This window comes from Haplochromis burtoni, unplaced genomic scaffold (assembly GCF_018398535.1).
Source record: "Haplochromis burtoni strain Fernald_Lab_line unplaced genomic scaffold, NCSU_Asbu1 Contig_249, whole genome shotgun sequence".
Taxonomy (NCBI): Eukaryota; Metazoa; Chordata; class Actinopteri; order Cichliformes; family Cichlidae; genus Haplochromis; species Haplochromis burtoni.
The window spans coordinates 35115-57055 of NW_024582610.1; the positions used below are offsets into that span (position 1 = coordinate 35115).

A 21941-nucleotide genomic window follows, 5' to 3' on the forward strand; every position below is an offset into this window, starting at 1 on the left:
CAACAATACCTATCAGTCTTTTACAGCTGAAGGGTAAAAATTACTATATTGGACATATCAGCTATGAATTTACACTGAAAGGTGTTTTCTGTTATGTAACTGTGATTAATGAGGGAAAAAGAACTGATCTGACAACATGACCGAAAAGTGGACCTAAAACCTTTCAAATGGACTGTAGTGTGTATAGACGTTCTATAAACTCTATGCAGAGCTCAGATAAACAGCACTTTTTAGTTTTCATACTTTTAGTGGGCTATTAGCTGTACTTAATATGTTACGAAAGTCACACCAGTCACAATTAGCCAAACAACTTTATTTGGGGAAGTGCTGCCCGCAGAATAGCGAACAATATAAATCCTATTCTGACTCGCATCCATGGAAAAAAGAAAAACCGATCAATGGTTTTATTTTATTACCCTTAACATCTTCAAAAAGCAGTCTGCACCATTTTTCATAGATGTGTGAAAAAAAATGTAAAAAGATTGCATTTAAACGTCTTGATCACGGTGGTGGTGCTCTCCTCCAAACATGGTCACAAATCACGTTGGTATGCGGCTGCGCAGATACTCCATCAGTGCATCTGTTCCTTTGGCCACAATTGCTGCTCTGGGTGTGCGGAAAGGATTTCCCTCCAGACTCAGACACCTGAGGAACAACACCAAATTCAACTCATTTTGTGAGGAATTTATTGTACATCTTACAGGAATTTACACAGTTTCCAAACTCGGCTGCGATTTCAAGTAGATGCACTTATGGTATAGAGGTGGGAATCAGCAGACAGCCCATGATATGATATTATCATGATACTTCACTCATGGCACGATATTATTGCCATTTAGCATTTTGTGACATGCTGACAGAAGCATATATTGTCATTTATAACTTCAAATTCTGTCCTCAAAGATAAACGTTGTCAGCATCTGTTTTATCCAGCAGGATAAAGTGATCTCACTTAAAAAAATAAAATAAATAATGAGTAAGGTCCTTACCTGAGGCTGGTACACAGGCCCAGTTCAGGAGGGATGTTGAGCAGGTCATTGTTTGCCAGATCTAGTGTTGACAGATGAGTCAATTTCATCAGGCGACTAGGATCCACCTCACACACCTGGTTATTAGCAAGCAATATAGTCTCCAGAGAAAGGGTCTCATACAGGACGTCAGGGAAGGATTTGAACCTGTGAGCAACAGAAATACACCGAGTACACAAACACAGGTCAGACAGGCCAACTTACTGAACCACTGTACATGTGCTCCATTACCTACAGTTTATGAGCCACAAAGCGAGGAGGCCGAACTCCGTGACAACAACGTGAAGCGATTTGTAGCTAAGACCATGACGATAACATATTTTTCTTATTAGTTTCATGAGAGCAGAGGATCATTGTCTAGTCTGTGATTGATTAACTTCATTTTCAATGCACAGCATCATATTCTGAGGTCCAAACTGTACAACATACTGTAGGCAGGAATCAACATGTCAGCTGACATCCCTTGTGGAATCAGATCGAGTAAGACAACAGTGGATGCTTCATGCTAAGCTGCTAAGGGCAGAGGTTTAGATCACATCCCACTGAGTTCCATCTTTCCATCCTGCACACTCTTCTTTATTTAGTGCTTAGATGTGGTGCTCAGAAAGGTCAGTCAAGGGAAGGTCTTGCAATGGATCACAAGCTGTATATGGAACATCACAACACACAACATTACAAGCTAACAGCACTGAAGTGCTTTATGGAGTAATGTGCAAGCCATGTCAGGATCGCCTCAGAGCTGATCAGACATCGAGGAGGAATCTAAGTAAGGCGCTGGGACTGCTGTGGCTGCTCCCTCGAGCAGCTGCGTATGTGTGTGCGGGGTGTGATGAAAAAATGCTGGATGATGGGGCTGCAATGTGGAGTTAAGTTACCTGTTGTAAACGAGGATAATGGAACGTAGTTTAGTTAAGTTCTGCATTTCAGACGGTAAATCACTCAGCTGATTATTCCTAAAACAAACGAAAGAAACAAATACAGCATAAAATATTAACACCTGACCCTTCCCTTTTCAGAGGTTTCATACATCTTACTGACTAGTACTAAAAACAACACCCATTATTATGTAATGTCAGATTATAGCTTAATTTAAACAGGACAGGACGGGAGACTCCAGAGCTAAAATGTTGGCAGTGGTTTGCAATGATGTGGTGTCTGATTTGGAAAGGCAAAAATAAAACAAAAGCAAAAGAACACACACACACACACACACACACACACACACACACACACACACACACACACACACACACACACACACACACACACGAATGATGCGGTGGATTTCTGTCCTTTCTGTACTTTGGACTCAAAATTTGCATATTATATAATAAATGGGAGCTTCCTGAAATAGATTCTGTCCATATCCGAGTGTCGGCTGTGTCTGCGTACCGGAGATCGATGTGTGTAAGCTGGAGTAACTTGCAGATGTCAGGTGAACAGCTGATCAGTCTATTGAAACCCAGATTGACTTCTGACAGCGAAGATTGGAATTCCACCAGCCTGCAGACAGAAGTGTGATTAGCCTGCAATCATCTGCATTTGTTGGGGCTTTACCGTCTGTCACACAGTGATGCTCTGTGTGTGAAAGAAAGAGAGCGAGGGAGTGTGCGTGTACCTGGGAGGAACTGAAGTCAGCTGGTTTTTGCTGAAGTTAACTGTGGCAATGCTCTGACCAGCTGCACCAGCAAACAGCTCCTCTGGGATACTCCCTGCTTGCTTGTCACTGGTCACAAACACATTCACATTGGAGTATTTAGCGTAAATATACTGTAATAACCAATAATTATTAGGCATGGGAATTGATAAGAATTTAGCAATTCCATTGTCTCGATCCCTTGTCCACTTGATTAACTATTCATTCTCGCATCGATTGCTATTGGCTCTACTTTGTGAGCTACCACCATAACCAAACTGCATATCACAGACTTTACATTCTGCAAATTAATTGCATGATGTGGTCAAATGTTTGTGCATGTTGGGGGTATTTCTCCTCTTTGTTGGGATCAGTGTTGGGTCATTACTCCAAAACAGTAATTATTACACAGAACATTAAAAGTAATGGCGTACGTTACTTAATTACTCCCACGAGTCAGTCATTTGTTACACTACTCGTTACGGTCAAAGGAGCTTGCAAAGAAAAGCGTCTGGACTTCTTTAAGTTACTTGAAGACGTTTCACCTCTCATCTGAGAAGCTTCTTCAGTTCTAAGGTCAAATGGTGGAGACTCCCAGATATAAACCTAGTAATGTAAAGTAATGTAACTACTCGTTACATTACTTTTGTGTTTCTCCATAAAATGACCTGTAATCACCATTTAACACTATAATCCTGAGGCTAAAGTCCCACACACCAACACAAACCCCTATCCGGATGAAGACACATATGAGCTTTCTCTTAGTATTTAGGTATGAAGACAAATCCAACAGCACAAAGCAAAGACAAAAACCAGCACAAAGAGCCTGGTGAGTATAGTTTTCTGATTCCCTGACAGAGTACATGCACATTCCTGTGGAAATGCAGAAACCAGTCTATATAACTAACCTGTATGCCAACAGCTTGAGAGTTTTAATGTCATGCACATTGACCCTGGCCTGGCTGGGTAACATCATAGCTGTATCTCCTCCATCTGTTTTGTCAGGCTCCTCTACAAAAAACAGACAAAAGATCATGTAAGGACAGCAGAATCTGTAGATTTGCACCCAGGACAAGAAGAACTAAAGCATTGATAGCAATACCGTCACACTACTAAGCATTATTAAGGTATTAATAAGGTGTTAGCACGTTCATTTATATAGCATAACTACTAGTTAGTATCCCATTTACATATACAGGTAGGGCAAAAAAGCACTTTACCTTTAACTCTTCCTCTCAAATACTTCAGAAGCTCACTGGTTCCTTTCTGTAAGAAAAGACAACGTTTCTCCAGATTCTCTGAATATTTTCTTGATATTATGTACTGCAGATAATGAATTACTCAAAGATAATAATATTTAATGTGATTTAAAAGTCTTTTAGTTTTTAAATTTAAAGAACATTCCAACTTTTCTGGAATTCACGTTGTATTACAACTTCTCCATATAATCCTGTAAATGCAGATTTCAGTGTTTTTACATATTCAGCTGCCACGTTTCCTTTCTCTCTTCCTTTCCTCTGTTTTACCATGCATACTCTGTATTTGAGTCCTCATGTGTCACCTACAGAGAGGATGTCTCTCCTGATTCCTCGCAGAGGGTTTCCCTCCAACAGCAGCACGTTCAGATTGGGCAGCAGGCTGAGTGACGCTGGAAGGCTGACAGGACACAAAATATTATTTGTATGAAAATCTACCTGCTAGGATTTACTCTGAAAAGGTGGACACTTTTCAGATATAACATCAAGAAATACTTGAAATAAAGAAAACGAGAATAAAATACAAATTAGGCATAAATTCAGACTAATGGCACTAGAAACTTGATGCAGCTGCTCTCAGTGTAGAGCAGTGATTATATTTCCTTCCAACTGAATTCAGTCGCATCCTGGCTGCTTGCAGGTATAAAAGGTTTACTGAGCAGTGTGTCATCATACTGAAAGCTTACCTGGTAATGTCATTGTTGGTGAGGTCAAGGCGCGTTAGCGTACTCAGTAAAGTGATCTCTTCAGGGACTGTTTTGATCTTGTTGTTTCTGAGTTCCAGAAGAGAGATGGCTGTCAGGCAGGATAGCTGCTCCGTCTGCAACTGCTCAATTTGGTTGTTCCCCACATATAACTCCTACACACACACACACACGCACACACACAGTTACATCTTTCTGCACTGCCAGAGTAATGGATGCACAGAAGCATGTCTCAGACACAATACAGAGCGCAGAGCGATTTGGTCATTGCTCCAATACCGTCAGCTTCACTCACACCACAAAGGAGTTTTAATTCCTGGAACATCATTTTGCTGTTAATACCTTGAGCGCAGGTGCGGGGAGCTTTGGGAGGAAGCGGAGCTTGTTATGTCTAAGGTAAAGCTGCTCCAGAGCGAGCATCTCTGATAGGCTTTCAGGAATCTCAGTCAGCTGATTGTCACTGCAGTCCAGCAGCTTAACATCTGCCAAATTAAACCAGAGTTTAAAAAAGCCAGAAAAAGTAACACAACTTTCAGCTGCTGACATGCCCATCTTATTACAGGGCCTTAGTGTATGTCAAAGAAATAACTTGTTGTCCCTCCACCCACATCTTGGGGAATTATTGGCCAGCTTGTAGCAAACATAAAAATACAGAGAGCTGCCCAAAATAAAGCTCAAGCTGTACTACTGTGACCTATTCATTCACGAGTTTATCTTATATTAATATTTTCTGTTGTGTGGAACATTATGGCAAACATAAAATGACACTATTGTGTTATCCAGAAATAAATACAAAGATTTAAACACAGAATCTTGCTATAAGGTGTCCGTGCTGATTACTGCACCATTGTTCTACCTGAGGGGTAAAAGAACCCCAAGCAAACAAATAAAATTCCAGTGAATTTACAAGAAGGAAACAAGAGGAGGAGCCATGATGCTGTTGCAGCTTTGCTGGATATTCATTCAAAATCCACCCGGCACGACCACAAAAGTCATTTGCTTTATAGCAGCTGATCCTCATCTTTTAGATAAGCACCAATTCTCCAACAGTAAACAAAATCAATTCTGATATATCTGAATATGCACAGAGTTATGTTATTATTCAATAAAACAACATTAGCTAACAATAGCTATGGTCCTTCACTAAACAAAACACCTGCCCAGTTCTCTACAGTTTCTCCTCAAACCACAAATACATTTGTCACCGGTGGCTGTTTTTTCTCCTGATCCTCGTCCGTTTCTGGTCATCTTGATGTCTATCAGACTATTAATTATAAGGCTGTGGTCATATGCATACATAGATGTTTATACTTTAGTGCATCTTTTATGTCAAATCTATATTCTTGCATTCTTTTTATAAACATCTATTCGGTGTGGTCGCCAACCTGCGAGCTGCTTTTGAAGAAAATAAATGGATGGAATAATTTGTTACGCCGGAACAAACGCTTTCTCGTTCACAACTTATTTGTAAGCACTTCTGCAACTCTTACTTGTGAGCCGGGCTAGGCTGTCTGGGAGCCCGCTAAGCTGGTTGTGACACAGGTTCACTTTCTGTAAACTGACGAGACACCCGAAACTGGAGGGCAGGCTCTTCAGCTGGTTGCTGGACGCGTCCTTTAATCGTTCAACAGGATGGACAGAAATTGACCATCATTCCATTTCAGTCTTTCATTCCACTTTGTTTTAATTGGGAAATAAATGGATTATCAATGCATTTCCAATACAGCAGAGAGCGTAAGACACACTAGAGTGCATGCATTATGCATTAGTTACCAGCTCTGTGAGGTTCGCGAGCTGTCCCAGATCCTCTGGCAGGTTCTCCAGCAGATTCTGCTGCAGTGTGAGGCTACGGAGGTTCTTTAGAGTACACATCTCAACTGGCAGAGAGTCTAACTGATTATGACTGGCCACACAGAACAAAAACACAACAGATCACTAGTTATTGCCAACTTCAGAATGCTGATATGCTCACTTTTCTTCACTGCAGCCACCGCATGCTTCTTAAAGGACTGCAGACACAAGCCCTCTCTTTCACTTGCACACTTAAATGCATGTAAATACATCATTTGTTTTTTGACAGCTGTTTAATGCACTTAAATTATTAAAGTACTGCAATTTCTAAAATAGAAATCAATGAAAACCTCATTTATGAAAGACCTGCAGTGTCTTCTCTTTTGAATATTTATTATTGCTCATTAATAAGGCACAAGTATTTCTTATGCAACGAACTGGTGGAATAATCAATAGGACTATTACTAAAATGACTGATTCTGTATTTAGTCTTCATTTACTGTTTTGCTCGTCTCTCTTTTGTACTGTTGTACGTATGATGATGAAGAGTTAAACTAAACATTAAAGAGCTCAAACAAAGAAAACAATGTTTTGTTCTCCAATGACTAATATATTGTTTTGAAGTTTGGAGTTGATCCAACAGAAACTAAAGCTTTTTCTTAACTCGTGTGACTTTGACCTTTGACCTTGAAGGATTACATCATAAAATGGCGTGTTTTAGCTTTATCCATATGATTGAAGCAGACGTGGCTGAAATCTTTGGCTTCCATAAGCTGTACAAACTTGAGAGTTTTAGATCTATTGTGACATCTTGAAAAAAATAAAGTGTACAGCTCTTTCCTGCACTTTCACACGACATATGACTTGATATGGTTTCTTTAAATGTTTTTTAGTTCGCCTTAGCCAACCTAAGTATTCATGTTACCCAAGGCCTAGTCTGCTACTGTGAAGTTTGAAAACAATACATAACTAATTGTGGGTAATGAAAGTTTTTACTGATTTTCATATTTGGTGCAACCAAACCTGATGTTCACCAAAACTAAATGAGCTTGAGCCGTTATCGATCATCACAGAGAATTTGAAGCTGACATCTTGGAAACTGGACTGTGGACAAACTAACAGAACCGATTACAAACTCCCTCTGTGGCTCCAGTGGCCAGCAGACCGGGTATACTGCACAGTCTGTACACGGCCTCCAGCCACAAACACACTCTACAGGGAGATTGCTTTTGCGCTAACCCACTGAACCATAGTCCAGACTGTGGTTGAGTACCAGAGTTCAGGCTGGGCTGTAAAATAAAAGGTGGTCATACCACATACTGACTTTCAAACATATTACACCTTACATACTGTATTTCCATGTGTATCTGCACATTTCAATAAACCGCTACATCTATTTTCCTGGCAAAATGTAAACAAACTGGGGTGGCTGTTGAACAGTATTGTAACATAAGATATTTTATTGGAGTATTATGAGTTGTGCACAAACTGTTTCAGATTTCTCTTTTCCATTAGGATTATGGACTTATGGTGTGTGTGAGTGTGTGTACCTGAGTCGCAGCTGTTGAAGATTCTGCAGTTCTCCCAAAGCACTGGGTAAACTACTCAACTGGTTGTCATGTAGCTGCCAAAACAAAAGTTGACATTTTTTGTTTATTAGCTGGATTTCAAGTCATAATTTTCACAGATGAAAACAGAAACTGCATTTCCTCTAATCAGAACTTGAGGCTAGTTTTAAATTCTGAGACAATTGCCCATACAGTCCTGTTTACAGCCTGGTACAATAAAACAGTTTTGATCTTTGCTGGTAGCTTTCATGCACTGTATCACAAGTAGTTAGAAAGCACTAAGTATAGAGACAGTGCTTGTGAGCATTGGTGTGATTGGGTGAATGTGGCATGTTGTATAGAGCGCTTTGAGTGCTCCGGGAGAGTAGAAAAGCGCTACATAAGAATCAGTCCATTTAAAAACAGAAATATATGTTGGAAACATTTTCAGATTAAAAATGTTTCCATGTCAAATTCTAATCAGCTTTTGTTCAACATAGTTTTACTGCATTGTTAGGTTAGTTGAATGTATTGTCTCTGACTAACACAGCATTAGCAATTAGCTCATTATTGAGGGGAAGAAAAAAAACCCCAAAACATGAGAACCCCCCCCCAAAAAAAGAGCAAACACCACACACACACACACACACACACACACACACACACACACACACACACAAATAATAGACATACACTCAGCTAGCTTGTTGATTGGGGCTTCTACTACTTACATCCAGTGTAGTCAGTCCAGGCAGCAGTCTGATGTCATCTGACAATAATGTAATCTGATTGGATGAGAGCAGTATTTTTGTGAGGTCTGTCTGCTCCCACCAGCGATCTGCTGCTCCAAAGGACACATTCTGCTGGGCCTCCTCTGGTGTGTCGATGTTTAGACGATAGACGTTCTGGGGAACTGAGCCACGTGTTAGTAGGGTTTCTACGCAGTATTGGTGACATTAAATTCGTTTCATGTCCTGGAGACTCAAGCCTAATTTTTACTTGCCTAACCCCAACCATAACACTTTTTCATTCATATAACTGGCCTACAACATGAAAGTAAAAAAAGGATTATGCTCCCATGATGATAATAATAATAATAATAAAAATAATAGTAGTAGTAAGAAAAAGTGGTGCCTGTAGCTCACAAGGTAGAACAGGTCATCTACTAAGGTTGAAATTCGATCCCTGGCTGCTCCCATGCCAAATATCCTTGGGCAAGGTTTAACCCTGTGTGCTCTCCGATGAATCCATCAGAATATGAATGCGTGCAAATGTTAGAAAGCGCTTACTTAGACAAACCATAAACCTATGCTTGTGTGAATGGATGAATGAGGCAAGTTGTATAAGCATGAATAAAGGCCATTTACCATTCACCTGACACAACAAAGGCCAGTGTAATTTTTTTGTGGAAAGAGACCATTGCCATGAAGGTATGCACAACATGGTACTAGTCACAAAGTAACAAAGCCAATAAATTCCTGGACCCCAGGTTTCATCTTAACCTTTGCAACAGCAACAAGAACAATAAACTTTGTCCGGCTGGGCCTACCTTTCAGAAGGTCGCCACAGTGGATCTGCCTCCATCTCACTCAGCATCCTCTGCCATACCAACCCTCTACATATCTTCCTTTACTACATCTATAAAGCTCTTCCTTCTGCCTGGCAGCTCCATCTTCATCATCATCCATCAAATATATACACACACTATTCCTTCTCTGCACATGTCCAAACCATTTCAGCCTTATCTGTCTGAATTTGTTAGCTAACTTTTTTTTTTTTTAAATTGCTGTTGCTTTCCTAACAGGTCAAAGTGTTGTGACCATTCTCCTCTGATCTCTGGCATCAACAAAGCATTTTCCCCCAGATAACTGCTGCTCACCAGACATTTCTCTTTTTCAGACTATGCTCTGTAATCCCCGGTGATGGTTGTGCAGGAAAATCCCAGCAGATCAGCAGTGTCTGAAATACTCACCAGCCAGACTGGCACCAACAATCCTCCCACTTTTAAAGTCATTTAGATCCCCTTTCTTCCCCATTCTCATACTCTATTTATACTCAGGTCGTCTTAACCCTGTCTACATGAATAAATGGGTCGCTGCCATGTGGCCGGTTGATTACATGATTACATTAACAAGCAGTGTAGATTAAGCAGAGAGACTTACACTGGCGTAAAATATACTTTTTGGAAACAGGCAGGATCATATGTCAGTGTTCAAATATGGGAATATCAAGGTTCAGTTTGTTCAGTCAAAATATATACTGAAAGAAGTCCAGCGAGGAAGAAAACGTGTAGTCATATTATTATTATTATATATTATAATATGTTAGGTTACTTTTTTTTTTTATTAAATCAATGGCAGATCTGGTCTTTTAGTGGTGCTGTATGTGTGAGCTAACATAAAATTACCTTCTTTCAGTCCTCGGCCGGACAGGTTGAGCTGCCCGCTCTTCCGGGCCGCCTTCAGCAGGCCGTACGGAACAGTCGGCTCTGCCGTTTGCACCTTAAAGCCCGCCAGAGAATCCTTACACCCCCCTTTGAATCGAGACATGGTGAAATAAACCCGCGTTGAACTCAGCTGATGTTTAACCTCAGCACCTCACCCACCCACAGCCTTCCGCCAAAAGTAAAAGCGTTTCCGTTTACGATCCTTCAGAATAAAAGTCCTTTATTCACACTTTGTCTTCTAATCAATCGATTTATGTGGCATAAGAAAGAAAATATCCTTTAAACACGAACAAGGGATCTTTAAAACTTAAAAAATGACGAACCAAACTCTGGCTTGATGTGGTCTTGGAAGTATTTCGCACACTCAGGTTACACACGCTGTCATATCAAAGAGTTCAACAGGGGGCGCTAAATGTTCAGGAGTTCAGCTCCAGCTGCAGTTATATTGCATCAAAGCATGGCCAGGTCTCTCTTCAAAAAGACATTTTTAATGTCAACAAGACTTTTTAACTGGACAAATAAGCAATATATACAAGTCACTTTGCCAAAAAACCTGATTACAGCTTCTACCTTGTGGCAGAAATGTTGTTTGTGACTTGATGTCATTCATGAGGGATGGATTTGACATGTTTCACATATTAAAGACAACAAATTATTTTCAGCAGTTTAAATACTGGAAATCGCTTTTTGGCACAAACAATCTGAAAAGCACAAGAGCACCAGTGATACCCCACTTCAGAAACATCTGTGCTTTGGGAGCTCGACACAGTGAGGAAACGTCAGCATCAAAACCCCCATCCCTGGTCTCAGGTTCAAAGCCACCATCTAGCTTTCCATCATGATCTGATTTTTCTGTGTGGAGTTTGCATGTTCTCACCGTGGGTCTCTCCAGCGTGGGTTTTCTCTGGAGCTTCCTCCCGAGGTAATTAGAGTTAGGTTAGATTAATGACTCTAAATTGCCGGCAGCTGTGCTACAGTTTGTACTTTGCCTCTCATCACATAGCAGCTGGGATAAGCTCTGAGACTCTAAGATAGATGTACACACGGTGTATACATCCATCCACAAAGGAAATATCCTAATAAAAATTCAATAATGTTTTTGAATGATCGAATCAGACATTAGATTGAAAACAGAGAGCCCAAAGTTTATTTATGAGTTCAAATCTAATTTCTTCGAGTTCATGTTAAATTTACCATCAGGACACAGACATGTCGGCACACTGAAGATTTTCTCAGCAACTTTAATGTTGAGCAAAGCAATTCTCAGTAGGCAACTTCCATAAAAATGGCACACCTTTTTTTCTTGTCCTCTGCTTTCCTTTGCTTACCTAACTCCTACTTGTTTCATTCTCTTAAATAGCCTACCCAGATTATTATGTTAGTGGAGAAAGAAGCGCTTTTGTTTGTTTGTTTGTTTTTTTGCCCAGAATGCCACTTGGATAATCTAGGCTCAGCAATCAAGTTAAACTGCTGCTGTTAAAGCTATAAAATATTTCAGTATATTCAGATTCTTTGTAATGGCCCTGTGATTTTTACTCAGCAGTGCTCGCCTAATTAACTATTGCCCCTTATGAGGCCTGTGGCTGTACATGAACCACGTGAAAATGCTGAAATGTAATAGCACAACAACTTTCTGTGATATTATCTGTGTGGACTGTGAACTTTGACCCCAGTTAGTGTTAGGTGCATGTGTTTTCTCAGAAAGTCAGGTGAGTTGGAGTCCCATTTCTAGTGAGTCGTTGGATCGACTTGGTCTGAATTCACAATGAAAATATTTTTGTCATGCGTGCTGCTGTGTGCCACCATCTGCTTAGCTGACAGAGGTAAAACATGTCCCGCCTTCTGTTTGAATTCATATGTAATTCTGTATTTCTTACTACAAACAAGTGTGGGTTATATCGTCTTGCTGTCTACACATATGTGCGTCGGTGTGTCTGATTTTCTTTTATCTGCTATACTGTTTACAGCTCAGACGTTAGGTCATTGTTTAGTTACTTGATTTATTTTAACCTGGTGTCCTTAAACGCTAAAATGCTTGTTCTTGTGAAACACTAATCTGTCTAACTATGGCACTTTGTGGTACCATAAAATGTGTTTTCTTTGTTACTCAACTTTGTTTCCATATTTTGTTCATTAATGATTGAAGATGTCACATATGAGACCCTTGTTGCAGTGCGGTGTGAACCTGTAGGAACAATTATTCCTACAAACTGCTTCCACCAGGTTACATATAATTACCAGGTCTATCGAAATGAATAGAATGTAAACGCTGTCCTTCGGACTCGCTCCGTTTTTGATAAGGAGCAGTTCTGAGCCTAACGTCAAATTTTAAAAAATGATTATGTCATTAAAAACATACAAATTAATTTAAATCGGTTTATTTACAGTTATGCATTGATATCACAAATGTCATTATAATTCTCTGCACACACTGAGGACTCATCTTCCTTTTACAGACAGAAGCACCCATACTTTAAACTATGATGTTAAACAATCAGTTTAAGCTTATGGTAGACCCAAGTTTAGAGTAAGCATTTAGGGTAAGGTTTACAGGAAATCTGTGCAAAGTGCAATATCATCTGGTGATTAGAACCCCCCCCCCCCCAATAATAATGCAAGTCTGTGTGTGTGCAGGTGTTCAAAATGGCATGAGAGCAGCAGAAGGATCCAAGCCAGTGTCCCTTCAGCCCTGGCTACTCGGCCTGACAGCTGTTGTGGGTTTCCTTCTCCTTGTCTTCATTATTCTGGTTATTCAAAGACTACTTAAGAAAAGGTTTGTTTTAGGGAAAAAAGAGGAAATATGAAATATATGAAATCTCATGTAGCAAAAATGAATGCAAGCATAGCTTACTTTATAAACAATACTAATACTACTACTACTACTGATAATAATAATGGATTGCATTTATATAGCGCTTTTCAAGACCCTCAAAGCGCTTTACAATTCCACTATTCATTCACTCTCACGTTCACACACTGGTGGAGGCAACGGTGATGAGCGATGTCACAGCATATAAACCAAACCTCACAATTAGTCAGTATTTTTAGGGTAGGGTTAAAGTTCATTTATTTCTAGGCAGAAGCACAGTGTGCTGCACGAGCACAAACTACCATAGTGATTGCATAGATAATGTATAAAACGATGTAAAAACTGAATTACCACAATACGAAACAGCAATAAAAAGTAAACACAAGAGCAAAAACAGTAAAACCTCTCTAGCAGGAAGAAGCTAGCCCCGTTGCCTAGAGCAAGGAGGCCAACGCCCACACACACACACACACACACACACACACACACACACACACACACACACACACACACACACACACACAGATCAAAGAGTGAAAAGGTAGAACCATTGCAGACACAGTGCAGGTGCATTTCTCTAGTGTCTAAAACCTTTACTGGGAAAAAGCTAGCAGGCACCTGATAAACAAACTTTGACTTGAAGAAGCAGCTGTACTTCATCCATGGCGATTTGTTTTACACAACAACAAATCAATAGAAAATCTACTGAAATGAAAATAAAATATGCTGATGAACTGTGAACCTATATGATGTTTATGCCAGGAGCTCAAGCCCTCTGGGTGTGCTAGACCATCTTTATTTCGAAGCTTTTGTAACATTATTTTTTAAATGAATTAAGTTGCTTAATGGCATGCACCTAACACTAATAGCCTTCCTGTACCTTCTTCCCAATTTTCTTTAATTAATTCCAACAACCTTCATGGCTTCCTGCCAAACAGCAGCTCAAAGGGAGAAAATCCTGCAGGGTCCTGCAGCACCTCAACGGCACCTCACAACCACAATAGTGGGTCTAGCCAGTGATGCCAATTGTGTTCATCCTTGTAAATGAACCTACGAGTCGTAGACTTTAAAGTCTTCTTCATATGCCCCACTAACCTGTCAGTGCGCAAGTGATAGACGCTGGTCCGAACAGACTTTTAGTCCAATAATTCATAGTGTTCTTTTAAAGTGTGAGACAAGGTGCCGTGGTCCATCTGTATCTCTGTTGGGATGCTGACTCAGGAGGTGAACTAAAACAGCATCTGTGCTACACTCCTTGCAAAAATGCTAAGCAGCAGCGCTGCTTTGAGACATCTCACTGCATAATCCACAAGAACTAAAACAAAGTGATATCCCTCTGAGCAGCACAGACATCACATGTCATTGCCCATCATGCCATTGCCCATCAGTTTGTTAAACCTAGTCCAATCTGGCACATCCTTTAATCAGAATTAAGGGACGCAGAGAGAAACAGGTTACTAGGATATGAACAGGGCAGCTCCTCTCCCTCAGGTGGTGATGGAGGGTCTCCTCTTTGGGGCAAGGAGCCATGGTCTTGCCACCATTGGCTGAGGGCTCCCTGGTGGATCCTCTGAGCACGCCTGCGTCTTGTGGCCTCGGTCTGTAGCATCTCATCTTGTTGCTGATGCACTGCCTCAATCTCCTGATGCAGAGTGGGCAGCTCCTCAACCATCTTCACCGGTACCTGGACTGCGTGTATGGGCTACGCTTATTTACAAAGGCTTTTTCAGGCCTCAGTAGCCGCCTTCATTTTGTCTCTGTCTCTCAATGCCAGCCCAGTGTTGTCCTCCCTCTGCCAGGCTCCAGCGTGCTACTGAAATAGGTAAGGCATGATTAGACCATCGTTGACAGCTGGGTCAGTCAGCCTCCCCTGGCAGTGCCCCTGAAACCACTGTACCACTTCTCCCCTGCAGCTAAGCCACAGACCACATCCTCCCTCCACAGCAACAATGGAAACTGTACTTCTGCATTACAATTACCAGTTAACTTGGTGGTGAAATTAATAACCTTGTTTTTCTTTAAAAATATCTAGCATTCACATCCATTAGACATAAATTTGGATGCACTTTCTTACATTATGAAGTCACTCACGGTATTCAAAGGTAGCTACAGGTAAAAGCGATTATACAAATAACCTGTCTGATCATCACTGTCTTTTTTCTGCAGGGAGGATGGTTATGACGAGCCAGCAGGGGCGGATGGAGTTGAAATTCATCAAACCAGTCTGTAGCTGTTCATGACCAACTGAAGAGCACGATTCTGCTAAATCACACTCACTCACTTGTTTTTATTTAATAAAGTTATCATGGTCATATTTAGTGAATATTGCTATAAATCGAGTTTTTAAGTTGGTGGTTGAGCAAATATCAGAAAATATCAGCAAAGACAAAAAGCGTTTCTGCACTTTTTCTCGCAAAACATGTCTGTGAGCTAAATAAAGAGTTGCTGCATTTTCCAGCGAGAGGAAAAAATCATTCATGTGCAAAACTGACAGATGGAGAAAGATGTAAGAAAGACAGGAAACTGGAGGAAGGTGAGATTATTTGCAAAGCCAAGAACTGTTCTGGAAAACTGGAAATTTAAATCCTACATGTAGTGTCTTAATTCATTTTAGAGTTATTTTATATCAAATATTTGATCAATATAGAATCTGTTGCTGAATTATAAATTATGTTAAACATTTTACAAAACAAATTAAGTTTTGATTTGTGTTGTATTTGCAACATCAGGCATTTATTTACATTTTGCTCTTTAAAAATAAATGTTGCAATTTACTTTGGGTTTTTTCTTTGCAAATAAAATAAAACAAAATATGATATATTTAGTTTTAAAGGTTATGTTTACAATGATGCACTAGGTCTGGTTGGTTACTGGTTTATTGGTTAACCAGAGCTACTGGAGCTCACACCTGACGTACCAAATCCCAGAATAAATGAAAGAAGAAGAAGTGGTGTGATTATGTTGTTTTTCCAATATCCTGTCGTCTTTTTATTTTTTATGCATCCCTACATAAAGCTGTGCTTTTAAATAATTTGTATCCTTCATAAATGTATTTGAGAAAATATATGCATGTTGATCAAGAATCAAAAAAAATGATGGAAACAAAACTTGTCTGTTAGTAAAACTTACACAGTATTTGGGAAGAAGAACCTCATACCAACAGTCAGATCTGGTGATTGTGTCATGGTTGTGGGTTGCTTTGCTGCTTCAGGACCCGGACGACTTGCTGTGAATAATGAAACCATGAATTCTGCTCTCTACCAGGAAATCCCGAAGGAGAATATCTGGGCTTCAGTTCATGCCCTGAAGCTTAAGAGCAAGACAATGATTCAAAATACACCAGCAAGTCAATCTCCAAAAAACTCCAACGTGACTAAATAAAAACATTTTGGCAAAGAATAGTGGTTCCGCATTTTTCCAAAATGATGTGAAAGACTCATGGCCAGTTAGCACAAAGGCTTAATTACAGTTTTTGCTGCCAAAGGTGGCACAAAACATTATTAGATTTAGGGGCAGGTACTTTTTCACAGCACTGTATGTGTGTTAATGTCAATGTCAGCAACATACCCGACATCCCTAAATACAGCAATTTAAAAAAAATAAATGGAAAAAACCCTAACAACAAATAAAATAAGTTTCTTTCCAGCAATTATGCCACTGATATATAAACAAGCCTCATCCACAGAAAAACCCCCACTTTTGTACAGAAATGCGATTGTAGATGGACATAAAAGTATCTGTAGGAAGGTAAACTCAAAAAGTTACTGTAGAGAAGCTGAATCTGTTTAAAGTTGTTAACCAGTAACGTCAGCTACAAACCACAGCAGTGAGCTTCCTGTTCCTACTGCAAACTCAGTTATTCAGCGCTGTCATCTATGCACATTATATGTCTCTAATCCATAAAGAACTATTTTTATTCACTAGATCAATCCATCCATCGACAGGACTCTGAAACGTCTCTTTTCTTTGAACCGCTCCCTCCTTATCACAGTCACCATAGTGGAAAAAAAAGTGGTAAGAGGGCACAATGGTGGCAGGAGTGGACCAGTGGGAGCTAAAAATGCTACAGATATAAATACATTTAACACATTTTGAGCTATGCTATTCAAAAGATAACCAAACAACATATTATTCCAAATTCAGTATTGTGGATGCTGGCAGATCCCCCAGAGAGGAAGAGGAAGAGTTGTTTGAAAACCTTCAGGTATTGGCAAAATTGGGCCTCGAGGCCCGGTGTCCTGCTGGATCCATCACAGCTGATTCAAATGGCTAAATTACCTCCTCAACATGTCTTGAACTAATGAACTAATCATTTGATTCAGGTGTGTAGATCCAGAGTACTATTTAAAACCTGCAGGACACCGGCACTCGAGTCCTGGAGTTGGCCAAGCCTGATCTAGAGTAATGTTGTTTAAAGCAGCACTGGAAACATCCAGCAGGTGGTGCCAAAGCATTTAAGCCTTTTATAAGCTGTTAAATGGCTTCAGAGATCAAGAGCCCCATTGCCCTACATCTGTGTATCACGTACTGCTGCCCACTGTGCTTCACGAGCGCTGTTTTCCACTGTAGCTTGCTTAAGAGCTGGAATCACTGTCCCGAAGTGACTGTTTAATAGCAAATTTGTATTTACTTTAATAACTTAATAAGTTCCCCGTGATAACATCTGGTATGTGTATAAATCCACCCATCATCTTCTATTCATCCAGTTCAGGGTTGGGGGGACAGGAGCCTATCCCAGCTGTCACAGGGCAACAGTCTGGTTGACCTTGGGAAGTTGCTAGCCCGTTGCATGCATGTCTTTGAGAAGAAGATAGATGGACATGGGGGAAACAGACAAACTCCACAGAGAAAAGCCCCAGCCTGGATTTGAACCCAGAACCGTCCTGCTGAGTGCTAACCACCACACCAACATGCCACCCCACTGAATAAATAAATCAAAAACTGTCTGAACTTCACAAACTACAGTGCATGTGTATAGCCACTTCAGTTTCTGCTCAAATACAACCAAATATAAATCAAATATGTTTAATATATATCTATTAAATAAAATATATATCAATATGTTTGTTGTTTCTCTAGGCAGACGGCTGCCCCTCCCTAAACCTGGTCATGCTGAAGGTTCTTATAAAGTGTTTACTCACAGGACATCATCAGATTGTTGTTGGGGTGCTTTCTGTTTTAATTCAGTGTTCTTATATAAATGTATAAAGCACATTGAGATGAATGGTGCTGTGAATTGGAGCTATATAAATAAAACCAAATTGAACTGTGTATCCCAGCTATGCTGATTATATATAAGTATCGTGTTTAATGTGAATCATAAGATTACATTTTGTTGGACAACGATCATGAATGCAAGAAAGTAGAGCAGATTTTGAAGTCAAGAAAAGAGGCTTGTTCTGCTCTGTCATTCAGTAAGTGTGAGGTCTGTTCCGGGGTTTGGGTACTGGACTGTGTGTGTGTGTGTGTGCTTATTCTGACCTGTAATTTACTCCCTTTATGTCCTGTTGTTTTTGTGGACCAACAGTGCTGTGTTTATGCCTGATTTGCTGCATGTTTACACCTCTGAGGGAGGTTAATTGTCTAATTAAGTGAGGGGGTGGAACCTTAGAGATGATTGATTGAACTAGTAATTACAAGATTGTGTTTTAAATTTATGTGCATGTGTGTGGTGAGAGGTGGGCTGTTTCATACTGCTAAACCCTCAGTAAGTTTTCATCCTCTCTAGTATTTAAAGCAGTATTTAGGCATTTAAAGGGAAAAACTACTAAAAAGACCAGGGAAGAACAATAGTACCCTAAATAATAATGCCAGTTTAAGGCAAGCCTAAAACAGCAGTTTGACATTTGGTGGAGGAGTATTGACCTTCTCGTCAGTGGGCTGTGGTTGGCCTGATCTGGAGACCTCAAGCCCTCAGCTGTAAGGCTATAACTCTATGGGCTGACATAGACACTAAGTCAACCGCACTGTCACCACACCCTGAAAAACCACCCGTCCTCTAGACAAGGCAGCTCAGCAAAGGGCAGAGGTAGTACTGTAAATTGGTTAATTTACTTTAAAAGAAAATTGCAAAATCTTTCGAATACCCTGTGAAGGAAGTATGATTCGAAATGACATCCATCCATCCATCCATCCATCTATCTATCTATCTATCTATCTATCTATCTATCTATCTATCTATCTATCTATCTATCTATCTATCTATCTATCTATCTATCTATCTATCGAGACTGTGTGTGTGGTTGTAGGTGGGTGGGTGAGTGGCTGGGTACATTTAACCAAAACAGCAATTTTACTATAAGTTTTTTTCTGCTAAAACTGGTCTGTAGAGTTGTTGCAGCCCCCAGGTCTCCAAAATGGTTAGACCCTGTGTTCCTGGGAAGCCAGAAGCATTCGGCTGAGGTACAATACCAAGCAGTTCAGTTTGGCTCATTTATTTTTAATTGACATAACATTAGTTCATCAGCAGTCATCTCAAGATCAGCTATAAAGTAAGATAAAGAAAATGCCAATAACTAGACAAACTCTTATGAGGATGAAGTTCCTTTAACAGGAAGAAGACCTGTAAAGGGCTTTTCCACAATTGGTTGGACTTTGTGGACAGATAAAAAAGAAATGACAAATATAGAGACAAACAACTAGCAAGTGTGGCAACACAAAAGCACAGGGGAGAGCAGATCAAGACTATTAACACCTAAATGCACATAAATTCCTAAAGGGACAAAAATGCACGGGTGGTGAAAAGAGGGGAGTGGAGTAGAAAAACTAATAGTATGGTTTGAATGAACGCTTCAGAAACTGGCCCACGTACACTGGCCTTAGTGTGCTGGAGTCAAAGCTTCAAAGCCTGAGGGTCTGCTGACTCACCTGGTTACTTGGGTATTGGCCAAAGCTATGTCCATCTGACTCGATACACACGTCCTCTTTCTTATCAGGGTTGCAGCCCATCCCATCTATGATAGGGCGAGGGATGGGGTACACCCTGCTAACACAGAGAGGCAGACAACCTATGGTTATTTAGAATCACCAGTTAACCTAACCTCACCAACTGCATGTCTTTGGACTGTGGGAGGAAACCAGAGAACCTGGATAGCCTACACAAACACGGGGAGAACGTGCAAACTCCACAGCAAGGTGGTGGAGTCGAACGCAAGACTTTTTTGCTGTGAGGCACCAGATTCTTCCCGTGGTCCTGGCGTATAATTTTAACACGTTTTGTCATGCTGACAGAGGAGACTCAGAGCAGAATGGGCAGGTGTGAGTTTCCAGCACAACAATCATAACAGAAAACTTACATACTACAAAACAATAGAATCAGAGCAAATTTAGGAGCAATTATATAGTTGTGAATTCCCAAATATTTAGGGTATTAACAATCTCAGTATTCTCAGTATTAGTATCCACTTTTTCTTAAGCTTCTCAGAGTCACGTATCATCTTTTCTTCTCACCTTGAATTTTATAATTTGATTGTGGAATAACTCGAAAGTGTCTCTTCCTAACATAAGAGAGATTTGAAATGATAGGACATTAGAGAACTTCACGTTTCCATGAACCACTGAAGAAGTTAGATTTGAGGATCCCTGTACCAGCCCGTGCTGCTGTGGGGGTGTTGGATAAAAAGAGAGCGAGCGAGTGAGAGACAGAGAAAGGTCAGTGCATTTTTTCAAAATGAGCACTGAGTCACAGTGGACATCTCGACCTAAAGGGTTTTTGGCTCATTTTTGTTTTATTTGCACATTAGTGTTTTTTTAAAGCAACGTGTGTATGTTTTTGTACATGTATGTGATTAGACAGCTGGCAACAAGCATCTGATGTATGTGTGTACCCGCATGTGTGTCTACTAGTTCTTAATCCGCCTCTTCAAAGTGACAGCCCACTCAGTGGAATAAAGAAAGGGGGTGGCTGGCTTGTCGGTTTGGTTGTTGGCTGCTGTTTTTCCTCCACTTTAAAATTGTCAGAAAGAATGGAGCTTGATTGAACTTTTTTGAATGGGACTCTCTGTAGAGATACTGCTGAACTTGGACAGGTGCTGAAAGGACCTGGAAAAACAATACAGGAATATATGCAGTACTTACAAATAACTAATGCCTATTTATTTTGATTTTCCAAAATGAAGAGACTGTCAGGAGCCACATGAGGGAATGATCAGGGGAAGCATAACTGACAAGAGAACAATATCACGTTGAGTTTTGTTTGGAGTTCAAAGTTTGAGGTTTTCCTCGAGGCTGTGGGGGACAGAACGTGACAGGTAAGCAGCTCGGCTTTTGTATGAAGAAAGAAATGCAAGAAGCTGACGACTGGAAATGGACCATGGTGGAGTGGGACTTTTGAAATTCTCTGCCTGATAGTTTTTGGATTTAGTGGGAGTCCAGTGGGACAGAGAGGAGAAACGGTGCTGGATCAGGGTTCCTATATAGTTCAAGGCTGTTTTTTTGTGCTTTTATAATGTAGGCTTTATTTAAAACTGCACTAAATATAACTAACTTTTTGTTTTTCGGAGGCTTGACTGATTTGTTGAGCAGGGAGAATATATCAAACACAAGCAATACAAAGTGTCGACACATGTCAGAGGATTCTTGAATATGTCAAATGTACATTAATCTTCGTTGCACTGGAAACCAAACATCGAAGCCCTTCTTTTTAGATACTGGACGGTTTGGGCATTAGTTTGCCACTTGCTTCTTGCTCTGTTCTTCTCAGGAACTTTGTATAAAGACCCAGAG

The 21941-nt window shown here is 40.3% G+C and overlaps 1 protein-coding gene and 1 long non-coding RNA gene across 2 annotated transcripts; one reads left to right on the forward strand and one right to left on the reverse strand.

The window, feature by feature from the left end:
- Nucleotides 1–298: 298 nt before the first annotated feature.
- Nucleotides 299–10590, reverse strand: lrrc40 (leucine rich repeat containing 40). Its single transcript, XM_005938435.3, has 15 exons — nucleotides 10370–10590; nucleotides 8694–8875; nucleotides 7966–8039; nucleotides 6398–6527; nucleotides 6115–6238; nucleotides 4967–5106; nucleotides 4607–4779; nucleotides 4230–4320; nucleotides 3885–3930; nucleotides 3573–3675; nucleotides 2647–2754; nucleotides 2421–2531; nucleotides 1904–1981; nucleotides 990–1175; nucleotides 299–645 (listed from the first exon to the last, which is right to left on the reverse strand). The coding sequence occupies exons 1-15, from the start codon at nucleotides 10509–10511 to the stop codon at nucleotides 540–542; spliced, it is 1794 nt and encodes a 597-aa protein (XP_005938497.1). The 5' UTR covers nucleotides 10512–10590; the 3' UTR covers nucleotides 299–539.
- A 1507-nt stretch (nucleotides 10591–12097) lies between these two features.
- Nucleotides 12098–16164, forward strand: LOC102310485. The gene is made up of 3 exons (XR_316821.1): nucleotides 12098–12231; nucleotides 13043–13181; nucleotides 15384–16164. It is a non-coding gene; the product is annotated as an uncharacterized LOC102310485 (long non-coding RNA).
- Nucleotides 16165–21941: the final 5777 nt, after the last annotated feature.

Coding starts and splice junctions, on each gene's coding strand:
- lrrc40 (XM_005938435.3), bottom strand. CDS start 10,511: ATGTCTCGATTCAAAGGGGGGTGTAAGGATTCTCTGGCGGGCTTTAAG. Junction 5,107..6,114: donor CAGCCTAGCCCGGCTCACAA/GTAAGAGTTGCA, acceptor TTAATTTGGCAG/ATGTTAAGCTGCTGGACTGC. Junction 2,532..2,646: donor CTGACTTCAGTTCCTCCCAG/GTACACGCACAC, acceptor TTCTGTCTGCAG/GCTGGTGGAATTCCAATCTT.